The 16,921-nt window shown below is 40.5% G+C and overlaps 1 protein-coding gene across 1 annotated transcript in view; it reads right to left on the reverse strand.

The window, feature by feature from the left end:
* Nucleotides 1-262: 262 nt before the first annotated feature.
* The window catches only part of F5 (coagulation factor V), a 79,589-nt gene continuing 62,930 nt past the window's right edge, over nucleotides 263-16,921 (reverse strand). The window contains exons 18-25 of the mRNA XM_055583776.1: nucleotides 15,218-15,334; nucleotides 14,286-14,357; nucleotides 12,744-12,847; nucleotides 11,865-12,020; nucleotides 9,436-9,580; nucleotides 6,742-6,893; nucleotides 2,290-2,472; nucleotides 263-532 (exon numbers count right to left, since the gene is read on the reverse strand). Of these exons, the coding sequence (XP_055439751.1) occupies nucleotides 386-532; nucleotides 2,290-2,472; nucleotides 6,742-6,893; nucleotides 9,436-9,580; nucleotides 11,865-12,020; nucleotides 12,744-12,847; nucleotides 14,286-14,357; nucleotides 15,218-15,334 (1,076 nt within the window). The 3' untranslated portion in view covers nucleotides 263-385. The remainder of the gene's footprint in view (nucleotides 533-2,289; nucleotides 2,473-6,741; nucleotides 6,894-9,435; nucleotides 9,581-11,864; nucleotides 12,021-12,743; nucleotides 12,848-14,285; nucleotides 14,358-15,217; nucleotides 15,335-16,921) is intronic.

Consider the following 16,921-nt stretch of genomic DNA (forward strand, 5'->3'; position numbering starts at 1 on the left):
CTTATCTGGGTTTATGAGTGGTTTAAGGAAGTAATACTTCTTTTATTAATGTGTATAGCATTTAAGAAAACTATAATGATGAATGTTAATCATATGAATATTACTTATATATAGAATTTTTAATCAGTGAAAGAGAAGCCTTTTCTTGTTGGTTCTTGGTGTTTTCCTATCTATATTCAAATTAATGCAGAAATAATAGTCATCATCTTACTTAGTGGTTATCAGGAGTTATATCATAAAGGTTTCACATATAAAATTTTATTCTCTAATAGAAAAAAGAGAAATGATGGAAAATTTTTTATACTTAAAATAGCTACAAAATGCATTGCCCACTCTAAGTGGTTTGATATCTTTGAGTCCCTCCTATCTTTTAAAATATTCAATTCTAGTAAATATCACAGCCAAAGAGTTCCAAGCGAAGTGCAATACTCTGATTCCATGTTTTAGGAATGATGCGTATAAACCTGGAGATGATTGGTGGGTTGAAAAAGTTCTTCACATGTCCTCTGACATTATTATTTCCTTCGAAAATCTGAAAGCAAAATATGAGAAACTCTTTAATGATGGCATAATGGGTATGGAAATCTTATAACTGAAACTAACATAATATTGTACATCAACTGTATTTCAGTTAAAAAAATCTTAACAGGTAATTTTTTGTCTTTTTTAGTTCAAACTGTGGATCTCAATGAACACATACAACTTATCACAAAGATGATCCTCAATTAATTATGAAATCTCACTCCAGACATACCTCTTTAGGGATATCACCTCTCCACTGATCTGAGTTGAAATAGGAAAAAATAAAGAAATCTGATATGGTGCTGTGAAGCAGCCACAAAAACATCTCCACCTTTAGCCTCTTTTTAGTTATGTGACTTTGAGCAAATTACTTATAGACTTTGATTCACCGTTTTTTCCTCATTGGTAAAATGGAGATAATAGATTTTACCTAGTAGAAGTTGTTGTGAAGATTTTAAGAGCATGTCAACATATGACAAGTGTTTATTAAGTGCCAGATAATAAGCATAAAAATGCATGGTTGCATTTTATTTTAAATGTTAGTAATAGCTAATGATTATGGTTAGTTATTACTAACATTTAAAATAAAATACAATCATGCATTTTTATATATTAATATCCTTTCTGTCATATGCCCTACATCCTCAACTAAACTGTGTTTGAGGTGTGCTTTTGTCATTCTCAGAAAGTTCCCCAAGATTTACACACATCAGAGACTGAGTCACTATTTGTTTATAAAAATGATGTTTACCCTACTATGAGAACATCCTGATACAGTGAGAAATAAACCAAACAAACCAGGGGTTTAGAGAGAGAGAGATTCAGACCCATTAACTAAGATAAGGGCCGGGTCCATGATGAGCATCCAGTAAACATCCATCCCCTACTCCTTTGCTCCCCCTCATACTGGTTCAGCCCAGTTCCCACTCCTAGAATATTCAGCTCATCTCCTTAGCTTTGCCTCTAGTAAGATTTTAAATCCACATAGCTAGGAATTTAAGAGTGTGATGGAGTAGTTCATCTTGCAAGAAATTAATCTCCTCGTGGGGAAGGATAACAATTGTTTTCTGCTTAGTAACAGTGGCACAGAAAGGCATATGGCCATAGGTATTTGATCAGACATGAATAACAAATATACCTAAGCTAATGCTAATATGGTAGGTTGTCTAGACCCCGTTATAGATTGTACGTTTGTATCCTTCCAAATTCATGTCTTCAAACCCTCATCCTCAATGAGATGATATTAGCAGGTGGGGCCTTTGGAAGGTGATTAGGACTAGGGATGGGGGTAGGGCCTTCATGGCATCTCCCTCTGCGTGTGCACACACCAAGGAAGGCCATAGGAGGGCACAACAAGGAAGACTGCCCTCACCAAGAACCTGCCCGTGGTGGCACTCTGATCTAGGATTCTAGCCTCCAGAACTGTGTGAAATAAGTGCCTTTTGTTTGTCACCCAGGCTGTGGTAACTCATTACACAGCCCAAGCAGGCTGAGATGACCCTTTCTTTCACCATCTTCCTCAATCAGAGACAGTTAAACTTCATACCATCCCCTGTTGTTCTCATGATTTTGTAGGTGGCTCAGTCAAAACAGAAAGATAGAATACATGGTCTCTGTCCCAAGACCAGGTCCCGGACTTAGAAGACTTAAGGAGGGATGCACATCAATGCACACTTATCAAATACAAGAGCTATTTGCAAATTTGAGGTACTGTTCTCAACACAGCAGTTTTCAAATTGTTTTCTTTTTGCCAAGAGCTCCCTGTACCTTGTCCACCATTGAGGATTTCTCCCTGTAAGGTTTCCAGTCCATTCCCTGGTCACTGTAGTGGATGGTGTAGCTCTTCACATACATTTCAGAGGACAGAGACTTGCAACCTTGTGTTACAATCGCAGTTATCTTCTTGATTTTGAGCAGATCAATTTGTAACCACTGATTGTTGTTGTTTGCCTATGAAAATGATTAGAACAATAGATAAGACAGGTTAAAACCTTTGCTTTTTTTTAGATCGAGATACTCAGAAATGCGTTGAGGTCAAAGGATTTCTTTTCTGTCTCATCCCTGAGAATTCCCTTTCTCCTAGAATCCTCCCCTGTTCCTTCTCATTTATCATCGGCATGTTTAGAAACTTCTGAAATATTTTACACATTGGACAATAGTTATTTGTTTACTTGTATTCCTTACTCTTTGAGGGCAGGGACTTCGCTTTGTTTCCAGGTACTTAACACAATGTATGGCACACAGATGGTGCTCAAAAAATAAATATATTTTATCTGAGGAAAAAAATCAGTTGCTAAATTATCTAAATATTTTTCTCTTAAGCAAGCTGGTTTAAAATACTATGATGGTATAGTATAAAGTGCATTGCAGTATACATTAAGTGCAAATGCTGTTTGATTCCCCTTATACGAGATGCCTAGAATGGTCAAAGTCATAGTCAGAAAGTATATTGATAGATGCCAGGGGCCATAGGGTGAGGAGGGGTGGGGAAGAGAAATAGGGAGTTAGTGTTTAATGGGGACAGAATTTCGGTCTAAGAAGGTGAAAAATTTGGGAGATGGATGATGGTGAGAGTTGCACAACAATGTGAATGTACTTCGTTCACTGAACTGTACAGTTAAATATGGCTTAAAATAGTACGCTTTATATTATGTGACTTTTACCACAATGAAAAGAAAAGAATTAAATACTATGATGATATTATTGAAGTTATCTGGGAAAGAACTAGATAGTATACTCTCTCTTACTTAATTTAGAAAAGCTCCAGTTTTCTTTCCATTGCTAATGTCAAATAGAAAAGGTCCAATTTCTTCTTTTCTGATATTTCAAGTAAACATGTTATTTGAGAGACTTGATAAAGCTACACCCAGGGCTGGACATGTCATGGTAGTTGTCTTGTCTCTGGCCTAAACAAAATGCCTAATCACATGTTTGGCATTTAGTGCTTGGAGAAAGAGGATCAGAAAGACTAATTGAGTTTTGGAATAACTTGAGATTAATTTTCATCTTTGGGAGATTTATCCTGGCCCATAGTCTCATTTGGGCTTCCCTAGTGGCTCAGAGAAGGAAATGGCAACCCACTCCAATACTCTTGCCTGGAGAATCCCATGGAGGGAGGAGCCTGGTGGGCTGCAGTCCATGGGGTCACAAGCAGTCGGACACCACTGAGCGACTTCACTTCACTTTAGTGGCTCAGTGGTAAAGAATCCACCTGCCAATGTGGAAGACGCAGGTTCGATCCCTGGGTCAGGAATATCCCCTGGAGAAGGAAATTGCAACCCACTCCAGTGTTCTTGCCTGGAGAATCCCATGGACAGAGGAGCCTGGTGGGCTGCAATTCATGGGGTCTCAGAGAGTCAGACATGACTTAGTGACTAAACAACAATGTAGTCTTGTTCAATTCTATATGAAATAACCAATATATATTTTCTCAACATCACTCATATATACATGGCTGTATGTGTATAAACATATGCTACAATCACATGTTACTGTATTTTTAAAGCAAATTAATTAAATGTACTCTATTAGATAATTTGGGTTAATTTAACACCCTGTAGTGACATCTGCTGGTGTTTTGGTGTGTCTTCAAGGTTGTGTGAATGATACAGAATGCATATAGGAAACTAGAAGATTTTTGTAGGTGTATATCTTTTTGTCTCTACCATAAAGGAGATAGAGACACTTGTGCACATACCTGCAATGCCTGGTTTAGACTTTTAGCCTCTCTAAAGAAGCTCTATAAAAGACACTTTATACTAACTGAAGATTAAGTGAAACAAACAGTTCTGACCTAAAATTCCCTGGTTGTCTTGCATGGCATGTGGGATCTTAGTTCCCTAACCAGACATCAAACCCATGCATCTGCAGGGAAAGTATGGAGTGCTTATCACTGGATTGCCAGGGAATGATAATTATGTTTTATTATCTTATTTATATTATAGGACTTTTCTGGTAGCTCAGCTGGTAAAGAATCTGCCTGCATTGCAGGAGACCCCGGTTCGATTCCTGGGTCAGGAAGATCTGCTGGAGAAGGGATAGGCTACCCACTTCAGTATTCTTGGGTTTCCCTTGTGGCTCAGCTGGTAAAGAATCTGCCTGCAATGTGGAAGACCTGGGTTTGATCCCTGGGTTGGGAAGATCCCCTGGAGTAAGGGAACAGCTACCCACTCCAGTGTTCTGGCCTGGAGAATTGCACTATACAGTCCAGGCGGTCGCAGTCGGACACGACCGAGTGACTTTCACTTCACTATTTATATTATAGAAATTAAATAAAAATGTTATACAACACTGTCACTTTTATTACTTTAATTTCTGTGGGTCTCAGTTCTCCCCTTTTGCAAAATTGCAAAATGAGTACTTGGGTTGCTTCAGATGGTACAAAGACCACAGATCTGTTTATTTGGAGAGTGAGAGTCCTGATTCTGCTACCAGGCTAAACTAAAATTATTTAACTTCCTTTGTGTTTAGACTTGGCTACAATCCACAGAGTCACAGACTACAATCCATAGAGTCGCAGAGTTGGACACGTCTGAAGTGACTTAGCATGGATGCATGTGTTTAGACTTAAAAGAAAAATCTGGACCAGATGCTTTGTAAAAACCCCTTGCCTTTCTAACATTCTGTGACTCTATGGTAGTTGAGAAATGAATTTCAGGGCACAGACATTGGTCCCCGAGACTATCCAAATGGAGTCTGTGCTAAGTCTCTTCAGTGTGTCTGACTCTTTGTGACTCTATGGACTGTAGCCCACCAGGCTCCTCTATCCATGAGATTCTCCAGGCAAGAATACTGCAGTGGGTTGCCATGCCCTCCTCCAGGGGATCTTCCCAACCCAGGGATCGAACTTCCATCTCTTATGTCTCCTGCATTGGCAGGTGGATTCTTTACCACTAGCGCCACCTAGGAAGCCCTAAGATGGGGTCCAAACTCTTGTTTACTCTGCTCGCACCATACAACTCCCTTTTCCTTTCTGGTGGCCTAATTTAAGATTAGGACGCGGAATTCTATAGAGAGTCCAGGGAATTGGAGTGTAGCTTTCTTAAGAGAGGGGCTTCCCTGAGCTATCAACTGATAGGTCAGTTGATAAAGAATCTGCCTACAATGCAGGAGACCCCGGTTCAATTCCTGGGTCAGGAAGATCCACTGGAAAAGGGATAGGCTACCCACTCCGGTGTTCTTGGGCTTCCCTTGTGGCTCAGCTGGTAAAGATCTTCCTGCAATGCAGGAGACCTGAGTTCGATCCCTGGGTTGGGAAGATCCCCTGGAGAAGGGAAAGGGCTCCAGTATTCTTGCCTGGAGAATTCCATGGACTGTATAGTCCATGGGGTCACAAACAGGTCAACACAACTGAGCAACTTTCACTTCCTTAAGAGAGAGCGTTAGGTGGATAGAAAATAGGGAAGTTGGCTTATGTTGATTGACTGTACTGTTCTGATTTCTTATGGCATTCTGATTTTCCAGGTCAGTTGAAGAATGAAATAAATATGAGTCAATATTAATAGTTACCGTAGAACTAAGTTACCTTAATTACTCAGTGGTCTAACATCTAGGGCAATATAACTCTCTGTGAGATGTTTATAAAACTTAGATCACAGATTTTAAAACCTGGTTTGGCAGCATTTTATGATGTCACCAATATAAAGGAGTGTTACAGAGTTCTGAAAAAACAGGAACAAAAAAGTTTAAATGACACTCTTAATAAAATAAAGGATAGTGCTAGATTGTGGAGGGAACCGAAGAAGAGAAGATGGTACAAATCTAAATCATTTACTGATAAAGTAAGTTGTCTCAATCAGGAGCTGGCAAAATACAGCCCAAGGCCCAGTCTGGCCTACTGCCTGTTTTTGTAAATAAAGTTTTATTGGAACACAGCCATGCTCATTCATTTACATATTGTTGATGACTGCTTCCTGCAACAGTGGTAGAGTTGAGTAATTATGACAGAGAATGTATGGCTCACAAAGCCTAAAATATTATCTGGCCCTCTGCAGAAAAGTTTTGCCCGCCCCTAGTCTAAATCAAGACCACAGAGATGGTAACTTCTCTCTGAGCTAAAACTGTCCAGACAACACACATCCTAGTTTTCAGACATAGGATCATACTCTGTAGAAACAAGGGAGGATCTTCTGGCTTCCCAGGTTCCCATGTTCCCTGGAGTGAAGGCCTATGCTTTCTTCAGAGAGACTGAGAGAACTCCATTCACAGGGGACAGTTCACCTTAGCTTGCCAGGCATTTACACGGCCCTGGGCATTAAGACGTGCAAGGAAGGGTTCCCAGTAATTTCCCCACCAAGACTTTTTAAACGAGGAAGCGGTGATTTGCTTGTTTTCTATCTTTCCACTTTCCATACCCAGCGGTGTGGAACATCCTGTCAAGAGAAAAGTAATGTGATTATTTACACACCACCGATACTCCTTGTATGGTATTTTGTACTTCAGCGGAGACAAATAATATTACTGCTAAGTAACAACAAAACAACCATCACAGCAATGTTTTCAGTCTATACATGTATTACTTAATGCTCTTAAATAGCTCCATTTTACAAATAAAAAAACAAGCACAGCAAAAAAAGAAACGACTAAAGTAACACTGCTAAAAGAATCAGAAACTAGATTTGAGCCCAGGCAGTCTGACATCAAACGCCATGTTCTAAACATCTAAAGTCATTTCCCTCCTTCAGAGAGTCATGGAAACGTTGGTCTCTGCTTTCAGGTAGACAATATTCCTAAACATCCATGTATATAAGTGAAAGTGAAAGTGTTAGTTGCTCAGTCATGTCCTACCATTTACCCCATGGACTGTAGCCTGCCAGGCTCCTCTGTCCATGGGATTCTCCAGGCAAAAATACTGCAGTGGCTAACCATTCCCTGCTCCAGGAAATCCCAACCCAGGGATCAAACCCGGGTCTCCTACATTGCAAGCTGTTTCTTTACCATCCGAGCCACCCGGGAAGCCCCTATGTATATAAAGTGTCACAGAGACAAGACACTTTGTTCTTGCTAGTAAGTCATGTAGACATTTTCTTGAAGTGATACCCTACTTTCTCCAGGAAAAAAGAGGCTTAAAAGAAGAATGTCTGTCATAGATACTAATTATAAACATCAAGAAAGTGAAGAGATTTTAAAATTAATGCTTCTTGTATAGAAAATGGAGGTTTTAAATAGACTAGCATTATTGAATGTCACATTTTAGGGTAGCTTGACTCTATGACCTGAACAAATGATCAGTTAACATCATATACCATAAGGAAAGAAAAAAATAATAATAATGACTCAAAGAGCTATTTCAGGTCTTCCCACATGGCTCAGTGGCAAAGAATCTGCCTCCAATGCAGGAGATGTGGGTTTGATCCCTGGGTTGGGAAGATCCCCCTGGAGGGGGAAATGGCAATCCACTCCAGTGTTCTTGCCTGGAAAATTCCATGGACCAAGGAGCCTGATGGGCTGCAGTTCATGAGGTCGCAAAGAATCAGACACAACTGAGCATGCACATGCTATGCTATGGAGCTGTTTCAAATTTTCCTGCTTATATAAAATTTGCATTTTATGTGGAGGATGTTATATACCATGGCTATCTGGACATGGGTAAAATGCCCTTTCCATATCCCTCATGAATATCAAGAGTTTATTGTATTATTATCTGCTTTGATAAGAAACTGATTCCAAGATTCAGTTACTTTCTCCACTGTGAGCTGTACTTTTTTCCTCTACCTGAGAGAAGGGGCTGTACCTTCCCAGTAGGTGTGCCGCAGCAAGTTTTAGGTATGTTTGTATATTGATCTCCCTCCTCCCTCAGCCCTTGAGCAACTTGGTGGTGCCTGGATCAGCCAAGCCCAGGGTGGTCTGCTTCATTCTTTTACTGCGGACTGTGAGACCGAGGTTATATTCTATATATGCTTTGAAGTAAAAAATGTTGGAAAGTACCACTTTAAGAGAGAAGAATAGTTGATGAGAACCTTAAACATTTTATTATATATAGAAGAATTTTATTATTGCCATTTATGATTGCCTAGATTTATATATACCACAGGTCACGTTACATCCCCTGAAAAACAGAAACTTACTTAGAAAAGGCTTGGGTACCTATATAGAATGTGAAACAGAATACAGAGTTCAATCAAGGTTTCAGGAAATTGGGAAGCAGATTTAGTTCTCAAAAACAATTATTGACTATCTAATATATGCCAGTCGGAGGAGGCAACGGCACCCCACTCCAGTACTCTTGCTTGGAAAATCCCATGGATGGAGGAGCCTGGTAGGCTGCAGTCCATGGGGTTGCTAAGAGTCGGACACGACTGAGCAACTTCACTTTCATGCATTGGAGAAGGAAATGGTAACCCACTCCAGTGTTCTTGCCTGGAGAATCCCAGGGACGGTGGAGCCTAGTGGGCTGCCATCTATGGAGTCACACAGAGTCGCACACAACTGAAGCAACTTAGCAGCAGCAGCAGCAGCAGCAATATATGCCAGTAATGTTGCAAGACACTTTTATTATATTAAAGTCTGAGTGACCTGGTTGGAAGGCTTTTAGAAGGGTCAGACCCAGTTTGACTCTCAATTCTTATTGGAAATGGGCTGGTGGAGGTCATGCTTTGCTAGGGTCCTTCTTTGGAGGGTCAGAGCAGTGTCCATATGGTCCAAACATTGTTCAGAGAGATGGTGCCTGCCCTCTGGCTGCTAGAACCAGTCTCAGTCTAGATCATTCCTTGAATGGAACCTGTGTTTCAGAGAGGTTTTTCTAGGAGCCTTAGTAATTGGAGAAAACTAAAAATTCTACTCTTTCTCCCATATGCCCCAAATCTTGACTCGATGAAGAGCAGTGAAAAAATGTCCATGGGGTCGCAAAGAGTTGGACATGACTGAGAGACTGAACTGAACTGAGCAAGAAAATAATGCATCTGTGTTCCTTACCATTAACCTCACAACCTTGCAGCTCCAGTCGAAGGGCAGGTTTGTTATAGGATCCAGTTGGAGAGATCCTAATGTATCTAGCCACAACAGGTGGGTCAATCTGATTCTCTTTTATTGTAGAAGCATCTGAATTGCCACCAAAATACTAGAGGAAAAGAGGAAAATTTAGTTATGTAACAATTCTCTATAAAGTGATTTTATAATAAAATTTTCATCCAATTTAATGTTGTAATATTATGTTTTCAGGTAGCCTGAGTCAAATTTGGTCTTAAAAGATAATTGGGAATACTTCCACTTCAGGAAGATAGTATAGATGAATTTTGCCCTGTTCCTCCTGCTGAGTACAACTGAAAACATAGAAAGACTCTGAAAGGTGGAGAAGAGAAGGCAGGCTGGCTAGGGTTCTCAGGACCCAAGGAACAACACGGTGTCAGTCCCCTGGGTTTTCTTTTTACCTCATATACAGACTTATAAGTAAGGAAGCCGGGAATCAGGAGCCACCAACAGGTACAGGCAAACAAACAAACAAAAACAGAATAAACAGTGAAAGCATTTTTTCTCTGGCCTCAGGACCGGAAAAGGCAGTCTAGCAAGACTGAAAACTTGGAGGCAACAATTGTTCTACTCTTAGCCAAACACCATAGGTTAGAAAACAGTGTCCCCTTCCCTACCAACAGCTGCAAAGGCCAGATGGGGAACCTAGACTCCCATGCTCATGAGACTGTAACGAGGCACTCTAACACTGTCACTGGAGTTGTGGCAGAGAAAACAAAATAGAGACCCTGGATTTCCATCTCTTCTATCTTATAATAAGGCTCTCACTCTTGTGGTGTCAGTGGAGACCATTCCATCCCTACCTATTTGCAAGGAGGAGAGGGGTCCCAGCTCACGTGTCAACAGAGGAGGCCAAGTGGAGAATGGACTGTGACCTCTACCTGGCAGTAAAGGGGCTGTGTCCCATCCCCCTTCCCTGGCAGAACAGTGTCAGAAAGAGCCAAGGAAAATCAAAGATAAGAGCAGATATCAGTAGCATTGAAAACGGAAAAGCAACAGCTAAGAGCAATCAAACAAAGGGCCAGTTCTTTAAAACGATTAAAGAAAATTGGCAAATCTGAAGTAAGACTGATAAAGCGAAAAAGAGAAGAGATTCATGTTACCAATATCATAAATGAAATAGGCAATATCACTACAGACCCTACACAAATCAAAAGGACAGTAAGGGAATAATACAAGTAACCTGTACATGTATATTTAACAACTTAGAAGAAATGACTCAATTGACTGAGAAAACACAAACTATCCCAATTTACCCAAAATGAAATAGATAATCTGAATAACATGTAACTATTTTAAAAAATGAATTTGTAATTTAAAAAGTCCCAGAAAAGAAATCTCCAGGTCCATGTGGCTTTTACTGATGAATTATACCAAAAGTTTAAAGAATTAACATCCATACTAGATAATCTCTTCCAGAAAATAGAAGAACATGCTACCTAATTTATGTTATGAAGCTAGTAGCATTCTCACATTAAAACAAAAGGACAGTAGAAACAAAACTGTACACAGATAACCCTCATGAACATAGATGCAAAAGTCTTTAAGCTTTAAGAGAGTACACAAATTAATCTTTAATTTGTGTACTCGCTGCAATACTGATTGCTAAGATTCACAATTTAAGGTTTTCATGATCTATTCTAAGGTTATAGTGCAAATGATTTATTATAAGAAATAGCTAAATGATGACATAGAAGATAGTAAAATAGTAAATGATTTATAGAAAAAAAATGAAACTGATTCAAGGTTATCAGTATAATAATGGTGGACTGATCCTTGTATTCAGATAGCTTTCTTTGGAGAGAGGGGCATGGGAGGAGGGGAAGGATTGGGCTTGGAATAACTGGGTCATTGGGAATAACCCTGGCTGAGCCTTTGGAAGATCCAGCAGGAGGACATCATTCCTCAGGAGTGACAGCAAAAAAAAAAAAAAAAAGAAATAAAGAAATGTGAGAATCATACTGCCTCAGAGCATTGCTGGTATTAACACTATTTCCTTCACTTGGGGCTTCCTTCAGTTACATTGAACTAAAGAACAAAATGAAATGTGAGAGTAAAATCGAAAATTGGTGGCCAAATTTTAGCATGGGCTCTTTAAGACACACAACCAGATATTCTGCTATATATCATCTGCCAATCTGAGAAGTTTGGATACTTATTTTGATGAAAAAGAGATTTTTCTTGCAAGTTTTATGGAGTTTTGAAATTTCAGAAGTTAAGGTTATTTTTTTAGTTTATAATATACAGACACATCACTTTACCACTTTTCTTCATAAAACACTAAAAATGCCGTTTGTATTTATAACACCCAAAAGGTATTTTTTAAAAAGATATTGTAACCCTAGGCTTGGGAAGAAACATCGGTGCCCACAGACCATCACATTCCTTGTGCTGTTCCCTTTGAAGATCCGCCAGTTTTTCCGATCCGAGCTGTAAGCCACACAGAACTCGGTGGTGTAGTAGGGCTTCAGGTAGTGTTTGGCGCCCTGGGTCTGGATCCCCGTGAGCAGGACTTCCTTTTGCATGTCTACCTGCAATGTAGCAAAGCCACTGAGCAGCACTATCCTTGTCAACAAGTCTCACACACACTGCCTGAGGTCACTGCACAGCTAACTTTCCTTAGAACAAAATAACAGCAAACAAACTAATAAAATGGCTAGGTGCAACCCATATTTGAACACAGGATACCTGAATTTGAATCCAAACTCAACCAGAAACTAGTTGTGTGTGACACTGGGAAGTTAGTTAATCCCTCCGTGCCTCAGTTTTTTTCATCTATAAAACTGGATATTGCTAGAACTAACCGGGAGTTGGTGATGGACAGGGAGGCCTGGCGTGATGCGATTCATGGGGTCGCAAAGAGTCGGACACGACTGAGCGACTGAACTGAACTGAACCTCACAGGTTTTGAGTATGTAAAGTACTTAGAATGCTGCCTAGCACCTAGTAATTGCCATTTCCCTTAACAGCATTGCAAGAACAACAAGAAGAAATTATTAAACCACTGTCATTTTTTATTACAATAGTAGTAACTATTATCAGGTTGGGCCTTCCCAGGTGGCTCAGACAAGGCAGGAGCCACAAGTTCAATCCCTGGGTCTGGAAGACCCCTAGAGGAGGAAATGGCAAACCACTCCATTATTCTTGCCTGGAGAATCCCATGGACAGAGGAGCCTGGTGGGCTACAGTCCATGGGGTTGCAAAGAGTCGGACATGACTGAGCATGCATGCATTATCAGGTTAGTAAGACATACCTGGATCCAAGGTTCAGGGTTAAATTCTGTTGAAAGTTTTTCTGCGATCCAAGCATTGTATGATCCACCATTGTTTAACCTTGCTAATTTGGGTTCCCAATAACCTAAATACAAAGGAAGAAAATAATTTATTCAGAATTAAAACAAAACGAACATCTAACTAGCAATTTCTCAAGTGAATTTAGTCCCAGTGGAAAATCAGATTTCTAAAGGAACATCTGTTTTAGTTAGGAAACCAGGCAATGGAAACGGGCCTCAGCTACTAGGTCAGTCCCTGATGATGAGATCTTGGTTTCAGGCCTGTGCTTGGACAGCTGTCAACCACCACCCACCCCCTTTTCTTGAATATAGGTCATGTTTATTTTTTCTCAGTTATGCTGATGTGGTTTCTGCTGAGTGTGCCTGCCTAACAGAAAGATATGGGGCAGATTTATGGGAGCCTCATGATCCTTTCCCCCTGAAGGAGGAAATGGCAACCTACTCCAGTATTCTCCAGTCCATGGAGAATCCCATGGATAGAGAAAGGGCTACAGTCCATAGGGTCGCAAAGAGTTGGACATGACTGAACAGACTTAGTTTGTATACATGCATGATGCTTTACATTTGACCTCTTGATCTTGACAAGAGTTTGAAGGCAAAGAGAGGAAATTGAGGAGTTTGTGATGCACAGTGGGTGAACAAAAAATTTCTTGAATAGATGAATGGTTGACACAGCAAAGGGGTCTACAAAGGTCCATGTAGTCAAGGCTATGGTTTTCCTGTGATCATGTATGGATGTGAGAGTTGGACTCTGAAGAAGGCTGAGTGCCGAAGAATTGATGCTTTTGAACTGTGGTGTTGGAGAAGACTCTTGAGAGTCCCTTGGACTGCAAGGAGATCCAACCAGTCCATTCTGAAGGAGATCAGCCCTGGGATTTCCTTGGAAAGAATGATGCTAAAGCTGAAACTCCAGTACTTTGGCCACCTCATGCGAAGAGTTGACTCACTGGAAAAGACTCTGATGCTGGGAGGGATTGGGGGCAGGAGGAGAAGGGGACAACAGAGGATGAGATGGCTGGATGGCATCACTGACTTGATGGACGTGAGTCTGAGTGAACTCCGGGAGTTGGTGACGGACAGGGAGGCCTGGTGTGCCGCGATTCATGGGGTTGCAAAGAGTCAGACATGACTGAGTGACTGAACTGAACTGAACTGAACTGAATGGGAACTATATTATGTTGCCTGTAAGACCCTGTGGTTCCGGCTGGAATATTACACAGTTTAGTCCCATTGACACCTTTACATTCTATAAAAAAATCAGTGATGAGTAAATTCTGCTTAGAAAATACACATAACAAAGTAAAAGTTCCATGGCTAGAGATTATATCTCTGGTGGGTCAGTAATTAGGTATTTTACTGCTGTTTTACTACCAAAATGTGGTAGAAAAAAGCCTTGAGAGGAGCAATGACCCATGGAGGCAGGGTCATCATGTATGGTTTTGCAGGCTGTATACAGCACAACTGTAGGAGGTCCCTTTCACAGGCTATGATGCTACTACTTACCCCAAAACTCAGAAGCCTGGATCTGTGAGTCAGCTATCAGGCCAGTGCTTAGTCCCATTGGCATCTTACATTCTATAAGAAATAGAACAATGAATAAACTTTGCTTAGAAAGCACATATAACAAAGTAAAAATCTCCATGGCTACAGATATACCTCTTCTGGGTCAGTAATTAGTTGTTTTCACCTATCTGTGTGGCAGCTGACTTAAATATGTCTGATCATAAAATCATAAATGCACTGGCAAGACTGATACTTAATAGAAATGAAAATTAATGACATCTTAGTGGAAAACAACTTATCCGGAAGTGCAAATAGTTTTTAAATTGATTTCCATATTTTTGTATCTTAAAATAAGCCATTTTACAATATTAAGTACCCTTGTAAGACTGTTCTCAAAAGTTGACCTGAAAGTTACAATGTTATTTATGTCCTGAACAAAGAAGGGAATGCTAGCCACTAAGCTATTTGGATGTTGACACAGTGCTTGGTACTCAACAGGTGCTTAATAAGTGCTGGCTGGCTGGATTAGTGGATGGACAGATGGAAACTGTGTTTCTTGAATACCAAAATGCCAAGTTCAGTGACTATCTTGGTCAAAGCTGAATTCCTGGTATCTTTCCCTTCCTCTACTCTAGAAGTCTGGAGAATTTCACATGCACTTTCCCATGGTTCACAAATCATGAAGGAGGATGCTTTATTTCGCTTCAGCAAATGAGAGGAACGATTTTGGTTTGAACCATTTCGTTTAAGATTCCTAGCGGACTGATGTTTGCAGTCAGACTCTAGGTCAGAATAAAAGCAATTACTGCTACAGATCATGCCTCTGTTGTGTCAGAGTTCTCAGAGTTGAATATTTCCGACCTAAAACTTGGTGACTAGGAACAGGTACTCTCCTGCTAAAACAAAAAAATAATGTGGCTCTTGGATGATACCTCTGTCTACGATGAGAAATGGTGTCTGCATCCCTGCTCTCTGAATTTCTCCAACTTCCGTGTCTAGGAGCCACCAGCCAGGTTTTGATGCCTTCATTTCAAGAGTTTTAAATGAACCTAAAATAAAAGACAACATTGCATACCCAAAGATTAACAGGCTAACACTGGTTGACTCCTACCAAAGAATCCTAAAATCTCTGCATGGTAAGTGATTTAGACTATAACTTGAGTTAGCCGTTTCTCTTTAGACAGCATTACAGGTGTATCAAAACAAACACCACCACACACACACACACTCACTAAAAACAAATTGCCCTGGGACCTTAAAAAATCTCCAATACCCCTTACAAAAAGAAATGTTTCATTTATCTAAATATCATGTTACAAGTTAACCCATACATAAATGCAGCTTATCAAAGCAACCTTGAATGATAGTCATTGGGCCTCACAAATCTTGTACATGTTTCCTTCTCTTCATTTTTCTAGTTTTTCTTTTTTATATGAGAAAATTAAAATAAAACATCCTTCCCCCGTGTTTCATTTTTTCTATGAAGTTTACATTTTAGATAGAGACATACGAACATTGTTTCAGAAAAGCACTGAAAGAATGAAATTTCTGAAACCTCTGATTATTCATTCTGGTATTTCAGATTTCCTACCGCGGCTCAGATGGTAAAGCGTTCGCTAGCAATGTGGGAGACCCGGGTTCGATCCCTGGGTTGGGAAGAACCCCTGGGTTGGGAAGATCCCCTGGAGAAGGAAATGGCAACCCACTCCAGTATTCTTGCCTGGAGAATCCCATGGACAGAGGACCCTGATAGGCTACAGTCCATGCGGTTGTAAAGAGTCGGACACGACTGAGCGATTTCACTTTCACTTTTCACTTTTACCGCCAGTTAACACTTATATTCTATTGACTATGATTTGTGACCATTTCCTAGATTGTGAATAAAAAGTAATAGCTGATGGCCATCCTCCTCAGACACACTAAAAAAAGATCTCCAGCCCTCTACTCTCTAATGCAGGTGTTAGGTGTGAAGATTTAAGTGGGCCAGTTCCCTGACCCACTTCTCCCAGGCTTGTGGAAGGGATAACTGATCTGGTAATACTTGGTGAGAAGTTAGGGGTGAGCCTGACCTAACCCTTTCTGTCCCTGATTTTAATAGAGTGGCTTTTGATAGCTTTGTTAATGAGAAACTGGTGTGTTGCAAACAGAAACCCCCTTTTCCCCCGTGTGCAAGAGTGCTAAGTCGCCTCAGTCGTTCTTTCTGTAGTGTCCTATTAGGGTGTGTCAAACTAAAGGCTGGAGGGCCTGAGTTTGCTTTTGACCCTTAACAGCAGGACAATCCCATTTTCAGGTCCTATGCCAGCAATAAGTACATTCCTTAAACACAAAAAGTTATTTACACCATAATTATTTTTGTTTGTTCAGCAGATTTGTTCGGCACTTGTTTCACGTGTTCAACCCTTCTGAGTGTATGCACAGCCCCCAATAGGCAGAAGTTTCAAGGAACCTCCTGCTTCGAGGCTCTAGCTTACTCAGTGTGTGATTTGTTGTTGTTTTAGGCACTCAGTCGTGTCCAATTCTTTTGTGACCCCATGGACTGTAGCCCACAAGGCTCCTCTGTCATGGAATTCTCCAGGCAAGAATACTGGAGTGGGTTGCCATGCCCTCCTCCAGGGGATCTTCCCAACCCAGGGATC

This window comes from Bubalus kerabau, chromosome 5 (genome assembly GCF_029407905.1).
Source record: "Bubalus kerabau isolate K-KA32 ecotype Philippines breed swamp buffalo chromosome 5, PCC_UOA_SB_1v2, whole genome shotgun sequence".
In the NCBI taxonomy this organism is placed as follows: Eukaryota; Metazoa; Chordata; class Mammalia; order Artiodactyla; family Bovidae; genus Bubalus; species Bubalus kerabau.